Raw genomic sequence first — 22092 nt, forward strand, 5'->3', positions numbered from 1 at the left:
AGGAAAATGCTCTGCCCCCAACGTGGGTACAAAATGGAAAGCAGGGAACCATGAAACCGTCACAACGTTGCAGTGGACCTGTGACAGGTTGACGCCTTCCGCTAGAAAAGCTCAAGATGGCCGGGCTGGGAACCCAGGAGGACTTGGTGACAGAGTCCAACACCCCACGCACTCAAGTTGCCCAAAGGAAGTCGAGCGTCGAGCCACGCCCCCTGACATCACCAACATGCGCAATCCCGCTCGTTCCGAGAACGTGCCGCAGGGTTTAGGCCCCGCCCCACGAAAAGCCGTGCGACTAGCGCTGCTCCCGTGAGGCATGCCGGGACTAGCTCTCGAGACTCCCGACAGCCTTTGCGACGGGCGTGGTGCGTCAGGAGCTCGCCGGCGGTTCTCCGTAAGATGGCGGACCGGCGGCGGCAACGCGCTTCGCAGGACACCGAGGACGAAGAATCGGGTGCTTCAGGATCCGACAGCGGTGGCTCTCCGGGGCGAGGCGGTGGCAGTTGCAGCGGGAGCGCTGGAGGGGGCGGCAGCGGCTCTCTACCTTCCCAGCGCGGCGGCCGTGCCGGGGCCCTGCATCTGCGGCGGGTGGAGAGCGGGGGGGCCAAGAGCGCGGAGGAGTCGGAGTGTGTGAGTGCGCCGAGGGGGCGGGGCCCGGAGGGGCGGGGCCTGGAGGGAAGGGGCGGGGTCTGCGGGGGCGGGCCGGAGACTGTGGGAGATGCTGGGGCCTATTTTATTACTGAAAGACTGAGTTATCTCACGGTGGAGATTGCAACCTTGTGGATCCCCGAGGGAAGGAGGGGTCCTGAGTTTCTGAGGAGCGCCGAGCTGCTGCTATTGCAGCAGAATTGGGGCCTGGAACGTAGACAAACCAGCCTGTGTTAGATAATACTTGCTAAAGATTTATCTTTGTTGTCTCTCCATTCAACCATTTTGTGTTGAGTCGTCAGCTCTCCCCGACATTTCTTTATTGAGCTCCCCATTTCTGGGAATCACAGAGCTAATCCATGTCTTCTTCTCTTCAGGAGAGTGAAGATGGCATGGAAGGCGATGGTGAGTAGCAATCTTTTTACCTCATCATGGCAAGATTTTTGTACATAAAACTCAGACCGTTTATTTCTAACAATGGATTTCCCTCTAGATTGTTAGGGACTTGGAGGGAGGGTACAGTATACTGGCTTTTTGCAACATAGTGGTTAAGAACTAGCTCTTAGTTTTGTTGTTTTTTTTTTTATCAGTGTGGTTTCACGCAGCTAGCCCCATCTGTAAATAGAGACTATAATTATCTCCTTTTGGGTTGATGTCAAAATTAAGTGAGAGTTTTAGCCTAATCCATAATAAGCCGCTGGGAATGTAATTATGCTTGTTTCTGTTCCTTTAAAAAATCTTCACATATTTCTTATTCCATTTCAGCTGTTCTCTCAGATTATGAAAGTGCAGAAGACTCAGAAGTAAGTGTCATATTTTTTTCCTTACCATCTTAAGTTAGAAAATGTGTTTATAAAACGTGCACACTGGGCCAGGAGTTTGCCTAGTGGTAGGGTGCTTGCCTTAGCATGCACAAAGACCTGGGTTTGATTCCTCCGTGGCACATACACAGAAAAAGCCAAAAGTATATTCATCTATATTTCTTAACTGTTAGGGAAGATCTTGTTTGATTAGTGAGGGGAGTTATTTTTTTTATTTTTATTTTTTTGTGGGTCTTGGTGCTTGAACTCTGGGCCTGAGTGCTGTCCCCGAGCTCAAGGCTACTTGAGCCACAGCCCCACTTTCCATTTTCTAATGATTAATTGGAAGTAAGAGTCTGAGGCTTTGTAGTGCCTGAGCTGGCTTGGAACTTTGATCCTCAGCTCTCCCCCTCCTGAGTAGGTATTATTACAGGCTTGAGCCACCTCAGCTGGCTAGTGAGGGAAAATTTGAAGCAACTCTCTTTAAGATACACAGTCAGATTATTAGTTGGCTTTTCTCCTTATCTGAAGAAAAGAAGCTTCTGAGTGAGATCAGGAAGTGAGATTGTCCCAGTGTGGAATACCCCAGGAGAGTACTCTACCTGAGCTGTGTCCGAGTGATATAGTGGAGCTGATAATGTATAGTCCCTTTCCATGATGTTGAGAAAGCTATGGGCTTCCTGTCTGATCCTGCATATTCCTACAACTTCTCAGAATCCTATGGACAGTGATAGGAGACAAACCACGCAGGACACTAATCTGGATGTAAGTTAGTCCCAACTGTTAAGAAAAATCTGCTTTTACTGGGTGCTTTTGGCACACACCTGTAATACTAGCCGCTCAGGAGGCTGAGATCTGTCATGGTTCAAAAGCAGACTGAGCAAGAAATTTCATGAGACTTACCTCCAGTTAAGCACGAGAAAGCTGGAAATAAGGCTGTGGCTGAAATGGTAGAACACTAGCCCTCAGCAAAGAAAGCTCAGGGACAGCATGCAGAAGCTGAGTTCAAGCCTCAGGACTTGAACAGAAAAGAAAAAAAAATTACTTTTGTTTTGCTATATTGTTAAGTGATTTGGAAAAAATAAAAATAAGTAAGTGCGCGTCCTGGAAGGGAGGAATAGGAACTGAGATTGAAGGAAATTTGAATAGTTAGAGGTGGCATGGATCTGCAAAGTGGTATGTGGTGTGTGAGTGTAGGTAAGTGTATGGCACCCTTCATTGTTAAATTGTTTTGTGGTCAAGAAAAAACAAGCACTTGAGTTGATTTTTTTCTAAGACATAAGGCTGGCAAGGATAATAGGATGTCACTAGTAGTAATTGAAGTAAATGATCCATGGAGTTGAGAGGGAACAAAAGTGATTTTAAGAAAGTACTGAATAAAGCCGGGGCCAAGTGACTCATGCCTCTATTCCTAGCTACTCAGGAGCCTGAAATCTGAGAATCAAGGTTCAAAGCCAGCCCAGGCGCAAAAGGACCTCTTATCTCCAGTTAACCTCTAGAAAATGGGAAGTGGGGTTTGGTTCAAGGGATAGGATGGTAGCTTTGAGCTGAAGAGCTCGGGGACAGTGCCCAGACCAAGTTCAAGCTCCATGACCCACAAAAAAACAAAAAGAAAGAAAGAAAGAAAAAAAACTGAATGAGGGGCTGGGAGTTTTGCCTAGTGGTAGGGTACTTGCCTAGTATGCACAAAGACCTGGGTTTGATTCCTCAACACTACATATATTTAAAAAAAGCTGGAAATGGTGCTGTGACTCAAGGGGGAGAGCCCTAACTTTGAGAAAGCCTAGGGACAGTGCTTAGGCTCTCAGTTCCAGCCCCAGGAAAAAAAAAATAAATGCACTTTTGGGCTGGGAGCCTAGCATGCACAAAGAGCAGAAAGTGTCCAAGGACAGTGCCCAGGCCCTGAGTTCAAGCCCTGGGACTGGCGAAAAGAAAAAAAGGAAAGAAAGAAAGAAATGCACTTTTTACCTGAGTTAGGTAACTGTAATCCCTTTGTTTAGCACCTTTATAATAATTTCAAAATAACAAAAGTAATCCCTCTGTTTAGCACCTTTATAATAATTTCAAAATAACAAAAGACTGAATGATGGAAAGTAAAAAAAAAAGTCCGCTGGTTGCAGTGGTTTATGCCTATAAACCCTGCTACTCTGGAGGCTGAGATCTAAGGAGTACAGCTCAAAGCCAGCCTGGGCAGACAAGTCTGAGAGACTCTTATCGCCAGTTATCCAACAAAAAGCTCAAAGTGGAGTTGTGTGGTTCAAGTGGTAGAGTGCCAGCTTGAGGGGACAAAACTAAGGACAGTGCCTAGGCTCTGACATCAAGCTTCAGAACTGGCACACATACGCTAAAAAAAGTGACACTGGAAGGAAGCCTAGAGGTGTGGCTGACCTTCCTAGTGGGTGCAAATCTTTGAGTTTAAACTCCAGTACTGCGGAAAATAACCTAAAATATATATAAAATATAAAGTTGATTTTAAGCAGTTAGGTTTAGAAGAAACAGAATCAGGAAACTGATGATTGAGGAGGCTGAGATCTGAGTATTATCTTGGCAATCTGAGCCAACTTTGGCAGAAAGGTTCTAAAGATTTTTTTTTTCATCCAAAGAGATGGAAGTGGAGCTGTGACTCAAGAGATGAGTGCTAGCCTTGAGCACAAAAGCTCAGAGACAACCCAGATCTGTAGTTCAGTTTTTTTTTTTAATAGTTCGATTTTTTTCTCAGTGAAGTAGAAGAGTGATAGAGGAGATTTTGTATTCTGAAGAGTTTAGATCTAGAATACTACCTTGCCTTCAGTTAGACCAGGCTTTGACCCTAACAAGGCATTTCCTCAGCACTATGCTACCTTTGTTTCTCATTTGGAGTAAGAGTTGCCTGATTTGACATTGTACCACTGACTAGAAATGGTGCAGTATAATCATGGTAATGTGTTTGCTTTTTAGGGTTTTTTTCCCCAATGTCCTGGGTCTTGAATTCAGGGCCTCTGCACTGACCCTGAGCTTTATTGCTCAAGATGAGTGCTCTATCAATTGAGACATGGCTCCACTTTTGACTTTTTGGTGTTAGAGACTAGAGTCTTACAGACTTTTCTGTCGAAACTGGCTTTGAACTAGATCCTTAGGTTTCAGCCTTCTAAGAAAGCTGGATTGCAGGTGTGAGAGTTACTGCTGCCTGGCTGCTAAGCTGCTAATGCTGTTTTTTTGTTTTGTTTTGTTTTGTTTTTTGTGCCAGTCCTGGGCTGGAGCTCAGGGCCAGAGCACTGTCCTTGAACTTTTTTTCCCTCAAGACTAGAGCTCTACCACTTGAGCCTCAGCACCATTTCTGGCTTTTTTTCTATGTGCATGGTACTGAGGAATCAAACCCAGGTCTTTGTGTGTTCTAGGCAAGCACTCTACCACTAGGCCAAACTCCTGGCCCTGCTAATGCTGTTTTTAAGATTTGTATGTATTACGAGTTATAAAGTCACATATGCACACTGAGCAAGTTTTGTATTTTCTGTTTTGTAAACTGTTTCGTAAAACATAGGCTTGGGAAAAGAACCAAGTGACTAATACCCACCCATCCCTATATCAAGAGGAGTAACTGCTTCAAGTAGTTGAAAAGATAGGAAGAATCAAGGGTATTTAGTTGTGAAAAACCCTCTTGATCCTCAGAGTAGAGATGTAGTCAAGCTCTCTCCCTCACTTTTTTTTTGGTTAGTTGTGGGACTTGAACTCTGAGCCTGGGCGTTGTACCCGAGCTCTTCAGCTCAAGGCTACTGCCCTACTCGTTGAGCCACAGCACCACTTCCAGTGTTTTTGGTGGTTAATTGGAGGTAAGAGTCTCACAGACTTTTGTGCACTGATTGGCTTTTTTTTTTTTTTGGTGGGTCATGGGGCTTGAACTCGACCTGGGCTCTGTCCCTGAGCTCTTCAGCTCAAGGCTATCGCCCTACTCTTGAGCCAAGCCTCATTACCCATTTTCTAGAGGTTAATTGGAGATAAAAGTTTCAGGTCCTTTTGTGCCCAGGCTGGCTTTGAACCTTGATCCTCAGATATTAACCTTCTGAGTAGCTAGGATTACAGGTGTGAGCCACCCCCGGCTCTCCCTCTCTTTTCTATTAACTTTCTGGAAATCTTGAGTCAAAACACTTTGAAGCCAAAATACCCAGATGCTGAGCAGGGAAGAATGGAGAAGAGGGATTAACTGACTTGTCTGGACCAGACAAGCCGACTTAACTCTATTTGAAGAAAGGACCAAACACTGAGCTCACCTAATTAGGATTCCACTGGGGCCAGCCTGGGTCTGAAGTAAGAGGTCAGTCTGGTTCAGGTCAAGTGAAAGACTCAATAGGAGAGATTAGAAGGCCATATTTACTGGGTAGTAGAGGTAATCTACCAATTGAGGACTAGATTACTTTTGCCTTCCCATCAGCTCCTTTCATTATGTCCTTATAGGTCTCTTTAATCCGCTCTAATTTATGAATTTATGATTCTGCTTCCATACATCCAAATCCAAGGAAGACAGGGAGAGAAGAATAACTGTTAAGCCAATCCCATCTCATAGAGTTTTTTGTTTTGTTTCTGTTATTTGTCAGTCCTGGAGCTTGAACTTAAGGGCACTGTCTCTGAGCTCTTTAGTTCAATGCTAAAGTTCTATAGTTCTTGAGCCATAGCTCCACTTTTGACATTTTGGTGGTTAATTAGAGGTAAGAGTCTCACAACTTTGAACCACAATTCTCAGATCTCAGCCTCCTGAGTAGCTAGGATTACTGGTATGAGTCACCAGTGCCCAGTTAATAAGGGGAGGGTGGTGGTGGTTGTTGTTTGGCTAGTCCTGGGGTTTGAATTCAGGGCCTGGGCACTGATTATGTGGTACTAAGAAGTTGAACACATTGCTTCATGTATATTAAGCAAGCACTCTACCACGAAGCCATATCCTCAGCCCCAACAACGGGGTTTTTATTGTGACATTTTTACACATGTGCAGTGAATCCTAATCAGTCTTCCTCACCCTGTCACTGTCCTCATAGGGCTTGAACTTTGGGCCTGGGCACTGTCCCTGAACTTTTGTGCTCAAGTCTAGTGGTTTACCAATTGTTTTCTTTTCATGAGTACAAATAAGAAAGTTTTAGAAAAGAGAGCTACATAATTTGTGGGGTTTTATTTATTTGCCTATCTTGGGCTGTCCCTGAGCTCTTCAGCTCAAGGCTAGGATTATAGATGTGAGCCACTGTGCCGGGCTTTTTTTTTTTTGGCAGTCCTGACCACTGTCTTTGGGATTTTCCTCAAGGCTAGAGCTCTACTACTTAAGTACCACTTTCAGCTTTTTTGTGTGTGTGGGGCTTGGGGCTTGAACTCAGTCTGGGCGCTGTCCCTGAGCTCTTGTTAAACTCAAGGCTACCACCCTACCCCTGGCCTGGGCGTTGTCTTTCAGCTCCTCAGCCCAAGGCTACCTACCCTTGAGCCAAGCATCTCAGAGGTCCTTTTGTGCCCTGACTGGCTTTGAACCTTGATCCTCAAATTACAGCCTCCTGAGTAGCTAGGATTAAAGGCATGAGCCACTGCACTCCCGGCTCCAGCTTTTTCATGTATGTGATGCCAAGGAATCAAGGTCTTCGTGCATGTTAGGCAAGCACTCTGCCACTAGACCAAACTCCTGGCCCTTTTTCTGTTTTCCCCTGTCAGTTCTGGGCCTTGAACTAAGAGCCTAGACATTGTCCTTGAGTTTTCTCAACCTCTTGAGCCACAGCACCACTTCTGGCTTTAAAAATGTTTATTTTTTAAATTAATTAATTAATTAATTTATTTATTTATTTTTTTGCCAGTCCTGGGCTTGAGCTCAGGGCCTGAGCACTATCCTTGGACTTTCTCAAGGCTAGAGCTCTACCACTTGAGCCTCAGCACCACTTCCGGCTTTTTTCTATATGTGGTACTGAGGAATCGAACCTGGATCTTCATGCATGCTAGGCAAACACTTTAACCACTAGGCCAAACTCCCGGCCCCTTTTTTAATTTATTTATTGCTCATGGGGCTTCTAGCTTTTTTTGTGTATATAGTACCGAGGAATCTAACCCAGGGCTTCATGCATGCTAGGCGAGCACTTTACCACTGGGCCATGCTCCCAGCCCCTGTCCTTGTTTTTTTTTTTTTTTTGCTCTAGGCTAGTGTACTGTCACTAGAACCACAACTCCACATCCAGCTTTTTGCTGGCTAATTGGAAATAAAGAGCCTTAGGGGGCCTGGAGCATGGCCTAATGGTAGAGTGCTTGCCTAACATGCATGAAGCCCTGAGTTTGATTCCTCAATACCACATACAGAGAAAAAGCCAGAAGTGGTGGTGTGGCTCAAGTGGTAGAGTACCAGCAAGGACAGTGTCAAGGCCCTGAGTTTAAGTCCCAGGAGTGCCAAAAAAAGACAAGAAAAAGTCTTAGGGACTTTCCTGCCTTGTCTGGCTTTAAACAGTGATTGTCGGATCTCAGCCTTCTGAGTAGCTAGGATGACATGTGATAAAGGTGTTTCAGTGTGTTCACTCTTGGCTGAGTAGCTAGGATTATAGGCAAGAGCCACCATGCCCGGCTCTAAGAAGACTCTTTTTCAGGGTGAAGAAGGAGAATACAGTGAAGAAGAAAACTCCAAAGTGGAGCTGAAATCAGAAGCTAATGATGCTGCTAATTCTTCAGCAAAAGAAGAGAAGGGAGAAGAAAAGCCTGAAACCAAAGGCACTGTTACTGGAGAGAGGCAAAGTGGAGATGGACAGGTCAGTACACTGCATAGGCCTCCATTGGAGATGGAATGGGGCTCTCAATCTTGGAGGAGTAAGGAATCTTTATCTGTCCTCCAGGAGAGCACAGAACCTGTGGAGAACAAAGTGGGTAAGAAGGGACCTAAGCATTTGGATGATGATGAAGATCGGAAAAATCCAGCATACATACCCCGGAAAGGGCTCTTCTTTGAGCATGATCTCCGTGGGCAAACTCAGGAGGAGGAAGTCAGGTAACATCCAGTTGTGCTGATGTGTAGTATGTGTTTTGTGCTTAGTGTACGTCAGTTACTCTGATAAGTGCTTTGCTTGTACTCTCATTTACTTCTCAACATTTTAAGGTAAGTACATAATTATTACTTCTGTGCAGATGAAGAAAGTGAATATTTGCTACCTTGTTGGGGAAAAAAAAAGAGAACAAGGTTTGGTAACTGTTGATGGGAGAGCTTTGTCCAGACTTGTCTCTAGAATCCATTTTTTTCTGTTTTATTTACCAGTTCTAGGGCTTGAACCCAGGGCCTGAGCACTGTTCTGAAGGCTTTCTAAAGGCTACCACCCTACCCCTTGAGCCACAACCCCATGTTCCCTTTCCTAGTGATTAATTGGAGATAAGAGTCTCACAGTTTTTAATGCCCTGGCTGGCTTTGAACCTCGATCCCCAGATCTCAGCCTTCTGAGTAGCAAGGATTACAGACGTGAGCCACTGCCACCACCCTGGCCTTTTCTATATAAATGGTACTGAGGAATCGAGCCTCAGGCTTCATGTATGCTAGGCAAGGACTCTACCACTAGGCCAAACTCCTGGCCTCTCTTTTATTTTTTATTTATACTTTTTTGTTTTTCTTTAGAGACACTTTTGTTGTATAGCCTAGGTTGTTCTTGAACTCCTAATCCTGGCTCCCTTTTCTTGGTTATTACAATTCTGTTTGTTAAATCCATGGCCTCTGAGGAATTGATGCATTTTACAAGAGTATGTGTTTCAAAGTTCTGATTATCTCAAGGCATCTTGTCTTGGTTTTGACCAGACCCAAAGGACGTCAGCGAAAGCTATGGAAGGATGAGGGTCGCTGGGAACATGACAAGTTCCGTGAAGATGAACAGGCCCCAAAGTCCCGACAGGAGCTCATTGCTCTTTATGGATATGACATTCGCTCAGCTCATAATCCTGATGACATCAAACCCCGAAAAGTCAGGAAACCTCGGTGAGGAAAATTGGGAGCATAAATTATTGATATTTTTAGAAACAACACTCCTGCTTTTCTAAATGTCTTCCTAACTTGTAAATGAATGGATAAGGAAGATAGAATGTCTCCCTGATTCAGTTTATATGTGTGGTGGTCCTGTTATTTACTTATGTATGTATGTATGTATTTTAATGTTTGTTTGTTTCTTTTTTTTTAAGATTTGGCAGTCCTCCACAAAGAGATCCAAACTGGATTGGTGAGCGGTCAAACAGGTCCCATCGCCACCAGGGTCCTGGGGGCACTGTACCACCAAGAACATTTATTAACAGGAATGCAGCAGGGACTGGCCGCATGTCTACACCCAGGAATTACTCCCGATCTGGGGGATTCAAGGAAGGTCGTACTGGTTTTAGACCTGTGGAAGCTGGTGGGCAGCACGGTGGTCGGTCTGGTGAGACTGTTAAGCATGATTCTAGTTACCGGTCACGGCGCCTGGAGCAGATGCCTGTGAGAGATCCATCTCCAGAAGCAGATGCTCCAGTGCTTCGCAGTCCTGAAAAGGAAGAAGCAGTTCCAGAGACACCAGCTCCTGTTCCTGACATTGTACCACCAGCCCCTGATAGACCCATTGAGAAGAAATCTTATTCTCGGGCCAGAAGAACTAGAACCAAAGTTGGGGATGCAGTGAAAGCTGCTGAAGAGGTGCCTCCTCCACCTGAAGGGCTGACCTCAGCACCTGCTGTCCCCGAAACCACTCCTCCATCTGCTAAGTCTGGTAACTGGGAGACTCCAGTAGATTCTGCTACAGGTGGACTGGAACAAGATGTAGCACAGCTAAACATAGCAGAACAAAACTGGAGTCCAGGACAGCCTTCATTCCTGCAACCACGAGAGCTTCGAGGTAGGTATTATAGGGTCAGTGGCTAGCTTTTTTCCATCATTGGGTTTTAAGCCTTGGGACTGAATGTGTTGTCTATCAAATACTTAACTGAGTAAAAAGGGTGGATTCGTAGGTTTATTTGTTGATTCCTCAAGAGCAGTTCTTTCTTATGTAAGGCTGTCATACTTGTTTCATACTGTTAAACTGGTCATTACTGTATTGAGCTTCTGAATACAGAATCCTTTTCCACTGTGTACATAAGGGAAGAGGATAGCAGTGTTATTATTTGAAGTCACAGTGCAATGCGTGAAGGTAGAAACACACTTGAATGTTCATTTTGTCTTTGAAAGAATGCATTTCTGGGGCCAGGAGTTTGGCCTAGTGGTTAAAGTGCTTGCCTAGCATGCATGAAGACCCGGGTTCGATTCCTCGGTACCACATACATAGAAAAAAGCTGGAAGTGGTGCTGAGGCTCAAGTGGTAGAGCTCTAGCCTTGAGAAAGTCCAAGGACAGTGCTCAGGCCCTGAGCTCAAGCCCAGGACTGGCAAAAAAAAAAAAAAAAAAAGAAAGAAAGAATGCATTTCTAATTTCTGTAGTCTTCTAATGACGGGCTACCCAGTAGAAATTTATGTAATATGAGTGCCTTTTGAATACTTTGAAGTGTGACCAGAGGAAGTAACTTTTCACCTCAGTACTAAAGGTTGAACTCAGAGGCTAATGGGTATCATACTGGATAACAGAAAGTGGCACTTTACCTACTGCTTTTTTTTTTGCCCATTCTGCTTTGTCTTTGTTCCTCTAAAAAGAATGAGAGATCTTTTCTGCAGTTTCTGTAATGTAGCTCAAACTTAAAGATTTGAAATTCTCATTTGCACTAGGAGTTTCAGCACCCTTCTCTGATATATATGAATTTTGAACACCAAAAACTAGTGTAGCCTGGACCCAGAGTTGATCTCTAGAGAATACTTTCCGATGGATATCTTGCTATCCTTGGAAGACCATTTGTAGAGCTTTTTTATCCTGAGTAATTTTTAGCCAAATAGAAATCTCTTCTCAAACTTCTCAGCCCCAAGACCTCTGTGACCAGAATATAACCAAGTATAATTATAAAACATCTAGTCGCTGTTCAAAAACATTTAGACTAATATTTTATAATAGGTTTAATAACAATATGCAAATTGTAACCTCCTAGGGTTTCTATGCAGGAAAATATTTGGTAGGAAAAACTTGAACTTGGGTTTAGTTTTTTTTGTTTGTTTGCTTGTTTTTTTGTTTTTACCAAAGTTGAGGCCATATCTTTCATGTTCATTATGACTATTTTAAGATGGTGAGCAGCCAGGCACTGGTGGCTCACACCTATAATCATAGCTACTTAGGAGGCTGAGATCTGGAAATCAAGATTTGAAGTCAACCCAAGGTAGGAAGATCAATGAGACTCTTATCTCTAGTTTATCACCCAAAAAAAAAAGAAGAAGAAGAAAAAAGAAAAAGCTGGAAATGGAGCCATGGCTCAAGTGGTTGAGAACCAACTTTGAGTGAAAGCTAAGGGAAAGTGCCCAGGCTCTGTGTTCAGGCCCCAGAGCAGGCGCACTCGCACGCACGCACGCACACACACACGTTTAAGATGTTAGTATTAACCAGACTCTAGTGGGTCACACCTGTATTCCCAAGAGTCTGAGTTCTGAGGATCACGGTTCAAAGCTACCCTGGGCAGGAAATTCCCCGAGACTCTTTAGTTAACCACCAGAAAACTGGAAGTGGTGCCATGGCTCAAGGTGGTAGAGTATTAGCCTGAGTTTAAGCTCCACGACCAACCAAAAAAAAAAGTTAGTATTGACAGTAAGTAGATAGTGTAAAAGACAAAGGCCAAAACCAGTCCCTGTTTTCAGCTTGTTTTCTTAATGTCATTTTCTCTGTACTCAGCAGCAGTAACATTTTTGGTGTATTACAGGTATGCCCAACCACATACACATGGGAACAGGACCTCCACCTCCGTTTAACCGGATGGAAGAAATGGTACAAAGGGGACAAGGGATAGATGGGGGCAGGGGCTACACAATATAGCTGGGCTCACTATTCAAAGCATGATGAGGCCTTGATACCAATTTTCCCCTTAATTACTTGTGTTCCTTTTCATTTAGGCTTTAGAGTTGTAGATTTCTTTTCACTATTGATGCTTCTTGTTGATTTTTGATTTATTTTGCAAATAACAGCCATATACCAAGTATTTTGCTACATCAAAAAGAAGGATAGAGCCGGGTGTGGTGGCTCACACCTGTAATCCTAGCTACTCAGGAAGCTGAGGTCTGAGGATCAAGGTTCAAAGCCAGCCCAGGCACAAGAGGACCTGAGACTCTTCAGTTAACCTCTAAAAACAGGATGTGGGGCTTGGCTCAAGGGTAGGGCAGTAACCTTGAGCTGAAGAGCTCAGGGACAGCAGCGCCCAGGCCCTGGCTGCGTCCAAGCCCCATGACCCACCAAAAAAAAAAAAAAAAAAAAAAAAAAAATGGATAGGACTTTGTATGAGGTAATTCTCTGTGAGTCTTGAATGTTCAGGCCTCTCTTTCTATCTAAGGGTGTCCAGGGTGGTCGAGCCAAACGTTATTCATCTCAGCGACAGAGGCCTGTTCCAGAGCCCCCTGCTCCTCCCGTGCATATCAGTATCATGGAGGGACACTACTATGACCCACGTGAGTCTTGGTTTTCAGAGGTTCCTTTCTTGTTTGTGTGGAGTGAATTAAAGGCTGGCCTCCTGACTCTTCAGATTTCCATTCTGACCTCTCATACTTCTCATTAGACTAGGCATTGCCTCATTTTCTTCACATGGAAAATTGGGAACATCGTCGGGTTTTTTTGTTTTTTTTTTTTTTTCCATATATTTTTATTGTACTAGAAGGGTTACATTATATTCACCAGATAGAAGGTGCATTACTTCCCATACATTGATACCCTTTCTCACGTCTTGGTCCCCATTTCCCTTCCCCCACCCCCGCTCCTGGGAACATCTTTTTAATGGTTTGGGAAGCAAGACTGGTCTGTATGACATGAAGAGTAATGGTGCCAATGTTTACCCCTTTACAGTGCAGTTCCAGGGACCAATCTATACCCATGGTGACAGCCCTGCCCCACTGCCTCCACAGGGCATGATTGTGCAGCCAGAAGTGCACCTTCCCCACCCAGGTAAGCTTTCTAGTTCTACTGTATGCTCCTGTATGCTGTGTGTGCAAAGATGTTTTGGGAGCTTCACAGAGCCCACCCCTTCACCTCTGTGCAACTAGGTCTGTGAGGCTCGCAGTCTGGCTTAGGCAGCAAATTCCTCTGGGATCCCTCTTGAGGATTTCCAACCTGAGCCTGTTTGTACTTAGTAATCTAACAAGACCATCTTATGGAAATAGTGTGTTTTTCAGTTTTTGTTTTTCTTTTCTTGTCCTTATAGGTTTACATCCTCACCAGACACCGGCACCTCTGCCCAATCCGGGCCTCTATCCCCCACCAGTGTCCATGTCTCCAGGACAACCACCACCTCAACAGTTGCTTGCTCCTACTTACTTTTCTGCTCCAGGCGTCATGAACTTTGGCAATCCCAGTTACCCTTATGCTCCCGGAGCACTGCCTCCCCCACCACCTCCTCATCTATACCCTAATACACAGGTGAGATGGCAGATTAGCAGATTTTTCTAAGTACGCATCTTTAAATTAGACAGGACTAATAAGAGAACAGTATTGCAATACCACCAATTTGTATGTAGTGTCAGGATGCCTCATGGTGGTTATAAGCTGGAAGTGCAGCTTATATAATTACTCATCATCTGTATTCAGTTCAGGTGGTTTTTGTTATGTTCTTTTTTGGGGATGAGGAGTTTGTTTTACTTTCTAGATCAAATTCAGGAATTTGCACTTACAACTGAGCTACATACCCAGCCCTTGTTTGTTGTTGTTTGTGCCAATCTTAGGGCTTGAACTTGGTCTGGGCACTGTCTCTTAGCTTCTTTTTGCTCAAGACTAGCACTCTACCACTTGAGCCACAGCGTCATTTCTGGCTTTTTCTATTTATGTGGTGCTGAGGAATTGAACCCAGGACTTTGTGCATATTAGGCACACACCCTACAGAAAAGCCACATTCCCAGGACCTCTTTTTTTTTTTTTTTTTTTTTTCTTCCAGTCCTGGGGCTTGAACTCAGGACCTGGGTGCTGTTCTTGGACACTTTTTGCTCAAGGCTAGAGCTTTGCCACTTGAGCCACAGCACCACTACCAATTTTTTTTCTGTGTATGTGGTACCAAGGAATCAAACCCAGGGCTTCATTCATGCTAGGTAAGCACTCTACCACTAGACTACGCTCCCAGCCCCCTCCTTGGGTTATTTTAAGATAGATTTTTGCTATGTAGCCTAAGCCTCAAAATACTGCTTCAACCTCCCAAACACAGGGATTACAGATGTGAGCCACCAGAACCTAGTGAGCTCAGCCTTTTCATCTGTCACTGAGTGGTGAGAATTAGAGAAAGGTGGGGAGTACTTTGGAGAATGAAAATTAGGACGGGAGCCAGTAGCTCATGCCTATAATCCTAGCTTATATCTCCAAGTTCATGTCAATGACCTTGAGTACCAGAGTATTGAATCATCGCTCTTGTACTCTTTAGATCTAACACCCAGGTCAAGGAGACCATGCGCCTTTCGTTCCTTTGGTCTTGGCTTATGTCACTCAACATGATTTGCTCTAGTTTCATCTGGTGGCTATGTATAGAGTTCCATTGTATAAATGTATCACATTTTTTGTGTCCATTCATCTGTCCTGGGACATCTGGGTTGTTTCTGTTGCTTGGCTATTGTGAATAGTGCAGTGATGAACATGGCTGTGCAGGTGTCCTTATCCTATCCTGGGTTATGATGCTCAGGGTAGATGCCTGGGTAGAGTGGTATGGCTGGGTCCTAGGGAAGGTGTATTTTTAGTTTTTTCAAGAACCTCCAAACTGCCCTCCAGAGTGATTGTACTAGTTTACCACATGCAGTGCAGTAGGGTTTCTCTTTTTCCACATCGCCACCAGCATTTGTTGTTGTCTGAGTCCTAGATATGTACTTAACTTATCTTCTTCTGGCTTACGGGGGTATCAGGCCCCATCACAGGTATATGGAGGAGTGACCTACTATAACCCTGCCCAGCAGCAGGTGCAACCAAAGCCCTCTCCACCTCGAAGGACTCCCCAGCCAGTGTCCATCAAGCCTCCTCCACCTGAGGTATGAACTCCTTCTCATACTTACAGCACAAGCCACATCACTAGGTTTTCCTTTTCTCCAGAGGATTTGTTTTTCAGGATATGTTTCAGTTTAAAGAAACAAAGGGCCAGGAGTTTGGCCTAGCGGTAGAGTGCTTGCCTAGCATGCACAAAGACCCGGGTTCCATTCCTCTGTATCACATACATAGAAAAGCTGAAAATGGTGCTGTGGCTCATGTGGTAGAGCTCTAGCCTTGAGAAAGTAAAAGGACAGTGCTCAGGTCCTGAGTTCTGTCACCAGGACTGGCAAAAAAAAAAAAAAAAAAGCCAGGCACTGGTGGGCTAACACCTGTACTCCTAGCTGCTCAGGAGGCTGAGATCTGAGGATTGCTGTTGAAAGCCAGACCAGGAAGGAAAGTCCATGACTACCACCACCAACAGGAAAAAAACCAAAACAAAACAAGACAAAAAAAGTCTTATAATCTAATAACAAGTTAACAAATTTCTTTTCTGTTTCAGGTTGTAAGCAGAGGTTCTAGTTAATACAACTTTTTGAGTGTTTTTCAGTCCAACATCATATGAGAGTAAGTATATGGCCTACTATGTACTATAGCTATATTCCTTTTTTTTTTTTTTCCCAGTCCTGGGGCTTGAACTCAGGGCCTGGGCACTGCACTTGGACTTTCCTTAAGGCTAGGGCTCTACCGCTTGAGTCACAGCACCACTTCCAGCTTTTTTCTGTGTATTTGGTACTGAGGAATTGAACCCAGGGCTTGGTGCATGCTAGGCAATCACTCTACCACTAGGCCACACTCCTGGCCCTGTGACTGTATTCTCTTTTGTTGTTGTTGGTTGTGGGATTTGAACTCTGGGCCTAGGCGTTGTCCCTGAGGTCTTTAGCTCAAAGCTACCCCCCTACTCCTTGAGCCACAGTGCCACTTCCAGTTTCCTGGTGGTTAATTGGTAATAAGAAGAGTCTCACAGACTTTAGTGCCCAAGCTGGTTTTGAACCTCAGTCCTCAGATCTCAGCCTCCTGAATAGGATTACAGGCATGAGCCACTGTGGCCAGCCTTTTAAAACTTATGTTTACTACTTGACAAAAATCACTTTGTTAATGTTTGATATTATAATCATGAAATAACTCCAGAGGCTAAAGGGGGTGGGAGAATTTTTTATTCTTTGCCAATCCTGGGGCTTGAACTCAGGGCCTGGGCACTGCCCTTGAGCTTTCTCAAAGCCAGCATTCTACCACTTGAGCTACAATGCCACTTCTGGCTTTTTCTGTGAATGTGATACTGAGGAATCGAACCCAGGGCTTCGTGCATGCTAGACAAGCACTCCACCACTAGGCTACACTCCCAGCCCCGGGTAGAAGAATTTATCAGTTTTTTTGTAGAAACCACTGCTGACTTGTTAATATTATTTGGGAAACTACATGGTAAACATATAGGAGCATCATCTAAACTTGGTCAGAAAAAAGGAAAATCTAAATTTGAGTTGTTACAAGAGAAAGACCATGGAGTTGTGTAGACCCACTATGTAACCCAGGTAGATGTTGAACTTAAAATCCCAAGTACTGGGATTACAGATGTGTGCCACCACACTCAACTATTTTTATTTTATTATTAATTTTGTTTGTTTGTTTTTTGCCAGTCCTGGGCTTAAACTCAGGGCCTGAGCACTCCTTGGACTTTCTCAAGGCTAGAGCTCTACCACTTGAGCCTCAGCACCACTTCCAGCTTTTTTCTATGTATCTGGTACCAAGCAATTGAACCCAGGTCCTCGTGCATACTAAGCAAGCACTCTACCACTAGGCCAAACTCCCACGCCCTTTGTTACTTTTTAATCATTATGTTTGTCTTGTTTTAAGTCATTAAAACACATTAATTGGGGCTGGAAATATGGTTTAGTGGTAGAGAGTGCTAGCCTTGAGCAAAACAAGCTCAGGAAGGCTGAGTGTGGCCTAGTGGTAGATTGCTCCTCTAGCATGCACAAAGCCCTGGGTTAGATTCCTCAGTGCCATGTACATAGGAAAAGCCAGAGTAGTGCTGTGGCTCAAGTGGTAGAGCACTAGCCTTGAGCAAAAAGTGTCCAAGGATAGTACCCAGGCCCCCAGTTCAAACCCCAGGACTGGCCCCTCCCTTAAAACATTTTTTTAAACGGGGTGTGATGGCTTATACCTGTAATCCTCGCTACTCGGGAGGAGATATGAGGATCATGGTTCAAAGCCATCCTGGGTTCTAAAGTCTGTAAGACTCTTATCTCCAATTAACTACTAGAAAACTGGAAGTGGTGCTGTGGCTCCAGGGGTAGGGCAGTAGCCTTGAGCTGAAGAGCTCAGGGATAACACCCAGCCCTAGAGTTCAAGCCCCTTGGTGACGAAACAAAAAAACAAAAAACGTATTTAAAATCATTAGTGGCTCAGCTACTCAGAAGCTAAGATCTGAGGATCATGGTCCAAAGACAGCCTGGGGAGAAAAGTCTGAGAGATTACCTCCAATAAATTTTTCAGGAAAAGCCAGATGTGGTGCTGTGGCTCAAGCGGTAGAGCATAGCCTTAAGCCCAAAGAGGCTCAGGGACAGTGGCCAGGCCCTGTCCTGCCGGGGCCAACCGGCAGCAAACCAGGGTTCGCAGATTGGGGTTCCTGAAATCGGGGGCAAGGACTAGCAAGAAATAGAAGAGAGACAGACACACCAGGTCCGGGATGTCCGCAGTCCAGGTAAAGACTCCCGAGACTCCGCGTTTATTTTCCACTCCCGCTTCTTCCCTCCTCCAGACCCAGGGAACCTCCAGGTGTTACATTTATATGGTAATTCTCAGGTCATTTACATAGAATAGGGCCAGAAAGCAATAAGACAATAAAGCCATCGTCTGATGCAAGTCAAGGTACAGTTTGATTCCACTCTGGCTCCCAACACTGTCCCTGAGCTCAAGTTCCACGACTGGGGAAAAAACTCAACACAGTATGTTGGTGCTGTAGTTGTGGTTCAGTGATAGAGCACATGCATGTTCAAGACCTTGAATTTGATTTTTTTTTTTTTTTTTTTTGCCAGTCCTGGGTCTTGAACTCAAGTCCTGGAGTCTATCCTTGGGTTTTTTTCTTAAGACTAGTGCTCTACCGCTTGAGCCACTGCACCACTTCCAGCTCTTTCTATGTATGTGATACCAAGAAATCAAACTCAGGTCTTCATTCATACTAGACAAGCATTCTACCACTAGGTTAAATTTCCGGCCCTTGAATTTGAGCACCAAAAAAAAAAAAAAAATAGTCTCCCATATTTAGAAGTATGATAAAAGAGGAAGGACCAATGAAGAGTGAATATTCTGGAAAAGTGATCCCTGTTGGAATTGTCTTTAAAAGGAAGAAGGTAGAACGAGAGATGGAAGGGATGACTTTGATTGGAATGTATTGTATGAATTTGGAAATGTCACAATGAACCCTCCCTTGTACAAGTGAAATATACTAATACAAAAAATACCTTAAAAATATGTAAGCTTTTGAGAAAGCTTATCAATGCCAGAGGTCCACTAATACTTTGGCGTTCTTCATTTTCCCAGCCCTTGTTAGTACAGCAGAGGTGAGAACTCAGGAGAGAAAAGAAGTACAGCTATCTACTACCCAGAGGGCTCCAAAGATAGGATATAGTCCTACCAGCGATCAACTGGAGAAGGAGGAGTCCCTTTCCCCCCACCGACAGGCTCTACTGGAGAGGAGAAACAGGTGTCCTCTACTCTTCACTTGAGCCGACTATGCTCATGGGAGCAGACACATAAATGGCCCAGGCTTTTGAGTCTAGATCCAAAAGCTATATCTTGGTCTTCTTCACTGTCTCCTGGGAAATTCAAATGTCTTCTGCTCCCAGGGTTGGTTTGTTTTCTGAAATGTTTGTTTTTAAAGCCTAGCTTGCTGTTCTTAAATTAATATTCTTAGTATTGTCTCTTCTCTCTCCCTTGATATGAAACAAGTTCATTCTGGTTTGCTAGCATCTCTGAGTTCCCTTTGTCACTTACCTGCATCCCAGATTAAGAATATATCAGCCAAATGTAAAGAATCTGGCCTTTCACTTTCAGTTGGTATTTTTTACTTTTATACTTGGCTTTTAATTCTTCTAACCCTATGGACGCAAAGCTGTCTACATAGAGTCCCATTATGGAGAAAAACTCAGTGGGTGAGTAGGAGCTCTTCTTTTTGATGTTGGTTGTATAATCTGAGTTTCCAGTAAGTAGTATCTGTATCTGGTAGGCTTCAGTCCCTTCTGAGGCTCTTATCCCTACTGAGAAGGAGAAAGGACAAACCAAATGTGTTTGTGAGGGGGAACGTTGAAATGAAGCCTCTGCACTTTAGGGTAAATGGAATTAGCAAGCCCTGCTTCTCTTTTTTACATCCCTCCTACCACTTCCTTTCCAGTTGTTGTGGACCAATGCATCTTTCCAGAAGCAAGTACTATCCAGCCAGCAGCTTACCTTGACCTTTACAGTTGCTCTTCTCTGTGACTTTCCTCTACAAGTGTTATAGATGTTACTACTTTATTTTTTCTCCAGATTCTGCTCCTGACCTTACAAACAGAAGATACAGTACCTGGGCTTAAGGCCTAAGGAAACCAATCACCTTTTGGGCAAGGGCTTTCCCTCCTGTTCTAGCCATGGTACCAAACCACCTCCCTGCTGCCTCTGGAAGTTTTCTGTTACTGCAGCACTGTGCCTGCCAGGAGGATCTTGGCCACTGTCCCTGTCATAGGGGGACCTGCAAGAGAAAGTTGTGGTCATCTCTCTGAAGCAATGTCAGTGTTCATAGTCCTTCCCTTTGATAGCTGGCCTAACCACTTTTGAGTCACAGTGTGGAGTGAGGAGGGGGTAAGGCACTTAAGCTGTAACTCCGCAGTACAGAGAAAATAACTTGAGGTTCTTTCAAGGGTAGCTGGTGGTTGTGCCTTTTGTAGGCTTCCCTTTGCCTTAAACCTGAAGATGTTTCCTCAAGCCTGTGGGCAGCATGCCCAAACTCCCAGACCTTAAGACACTGTGACAGTTGTTTCTGTCAGTCCGCTGTGTTTAGTTGCAAGGATTTCGCTGCAAGGATTTCGCCATGTGTGTTGTTTTTGTTACTGTTTAAAAGGGTACACATTTGTGATCAGCATTGTGACTTGGAGATAATAAAATTTAGACTATAAACTTGGCTCACTTGCATGTGTTTTGATTTGGGAGGGAAAGGAAAGGACTCCCTAATTCCCTCACAAAGTCAGAGTCACAACTGGAGTCAGCTCGGGCTGGTGAAAGGCTAGAGTTTAGGAACCCCCATCAAGCCCAGTGTGTATCTGCAATTCCTGACAGTTGTAGCCCATTTGTTCTTTTGTTCCTCCTTCCTTTCCTTCCTTTTCCCTCCCTCCCTCCAACGTCTTGGGGCTTGAACTAAGGGCCTGCGTGCTATCCCTGAGCTGCTTTTACTCAGGGGCTAGCACTCCACCACTTGAGCCACGGTGCCACTTCTAACTTTTACTGTTTATGTGGTGCTAAGGAATTGAGCCCAGGCCTTCATGCATTAATTAGGCAAACACTCTGTACCACTAAACTACATTCCCAGCCCACAGATCTTTCTTTTTGAGTGTATGCTGATCCTGGGGATTGAACTCAGGGCCTGGACTCTGTCCCTGAGGTTTTTTGCCCTAGCTCCACCTCAAGTTTTTTGGTGGTTAATTGCAGATAAGAATCTAAAGGGCTAGGAATGTGGCATAGTGGTAGAGTGCTTATCTAGTATGCATAAAGCCTTAGGTGTGATTCCCAGTTCCACATACAAGAAAAGGCCAGAAGTGGTGCTGTGGCTCAAGTGGTAGACTGCAAACCTTGAGCAGAAGCAGCTCAGGGACAGTGCTCAGACCCTGAGTTCAAGCCCTCAGGACTAGCAAAAAAAAAAAAGACTTAGTCTGGCTTTGAGCTGTGATCCTCAGATCTCAATCTCCTGAGTAGCTAGGTTACAGGCAAGAACGAGGACCTTAGATCTTGAAGTGTCTGAGATAAAATTGATTAACCACAAAAACACTTAGTATCCATGATGTCTAACAGCTATTATTCATGATGTCCTTTACTTGGGTCCCAGGTGTGCACAGAGCACAATTAAGCTAATAGTTTTTGCCAGATCCTAGTTAAAATTTACTAGTATAGGAGAGCAATTGAATATAATATGAAACTAGCAGGGGTTTTTTTGTTTGTTTGTTTGCTTTTTGTTTTGTTTTTTGTTTTGCCAGTCCTGGGGCTTGAACTCGCCTGGGCACTGTCCCTGAGCTAGTAGGCTAGTGTCCTACCACTTGAGCCACAGCACCACTTCTGGCTTTTCTGTGTATGTGATACTGAGAGATGAAAGCCAGGGCTTCGTGCATGTAGGCAAACACTAAGCCACACTCCCAGCCTAGCATTTGTTCTTACCTACCATAAAACCTCACACAGAGTGTGGACATCATGGTACACCTTAAAATAATCCACAGACCTTGGTGTTGGTGTTACGCAGATTCCCATGACTTTCCTGACTCTATCCCGAATTCCTCCGTAAATCATGTCATTTTGCTTTCTTTCTGCCCCACAGAGTGATGGTTAACTGTACGTTTGGTCTCCTGGGGTCATGTAAAAGAATGCCAAA

The 22092-nt window shown here is 44.5% G+C and overlaps 1 protein-coding gene and 1 non-coding gene across 3 annotated transcripts; both read left to right on the top strand.

Moving 5' to 3' along the window:
* Positions 1 to 355: 355 nt before the first annotated feature.
* On the top strand, positions 356 to 20647 carry Casc3 (CASC3 exon junction complex subunit). 2 transcript variants are annotated; one of them, XM_090350788.1, is made up of 14 exons: positions 356 to 630; positions 1026 to 1053; positions 1414 to 1451; positions 8024 to 8182; positions 8267 to 8418; positions 9211 to 9387; positions 9588 to 10270; positions 12202 to 12266; positions 12826 to 12940; positions 13332 to 13430; positions 13687 to 13901; positions 15362 to 15484; positions 15982 to 16046; positions 19023 to 20647. In XM_090350788.1, exons 1-13 carry the CDS (start codon positions 400 to 402, stop codon positions 16003 to 16005), a joined length of 2109 nt encoding a protein of 702 aa, XP_090206914.1. In that variant the 5' UTR covers positions 356 to 399; the 3' UTR covers positions 16006 to 16046; positions 19023 to 20647. The 2 variants fall into 2 exon arrangements, with proteins under 2 accessions (XP_090206914.1, XP_090206915.1); XM_090350789.1 differs by having other exon boundaries at positions 20007 to 20647.
* On the top strand, positions 2019 to 2207 carry LOC150051714 (small nucleolar RNA SNORA73 family). The gene has a single exon (XR_016538546.1). It is a non-coding gene; the product is annotated as a small nucleolar RNA SNORA73 family (small nucleolar RNA).
* Positions 20648 to 22092: the final 1445 nt, after the last annotated feature.

Source organism: Megascapheus bottae, chromosome 17 (assembly GCF_031878675.1).
Source record: "Megascapheus bottae isolate mThoBot1 chromosome 17, mThoBot2.hap1, whole genome shotgun sequence".
Classification (NCBI taxonomy): Eukaryota; Metazoa; Chordata; class Mammalia; order Rodentia; family Geomyidae; genus Megascapheus; species Megascapheus bottae.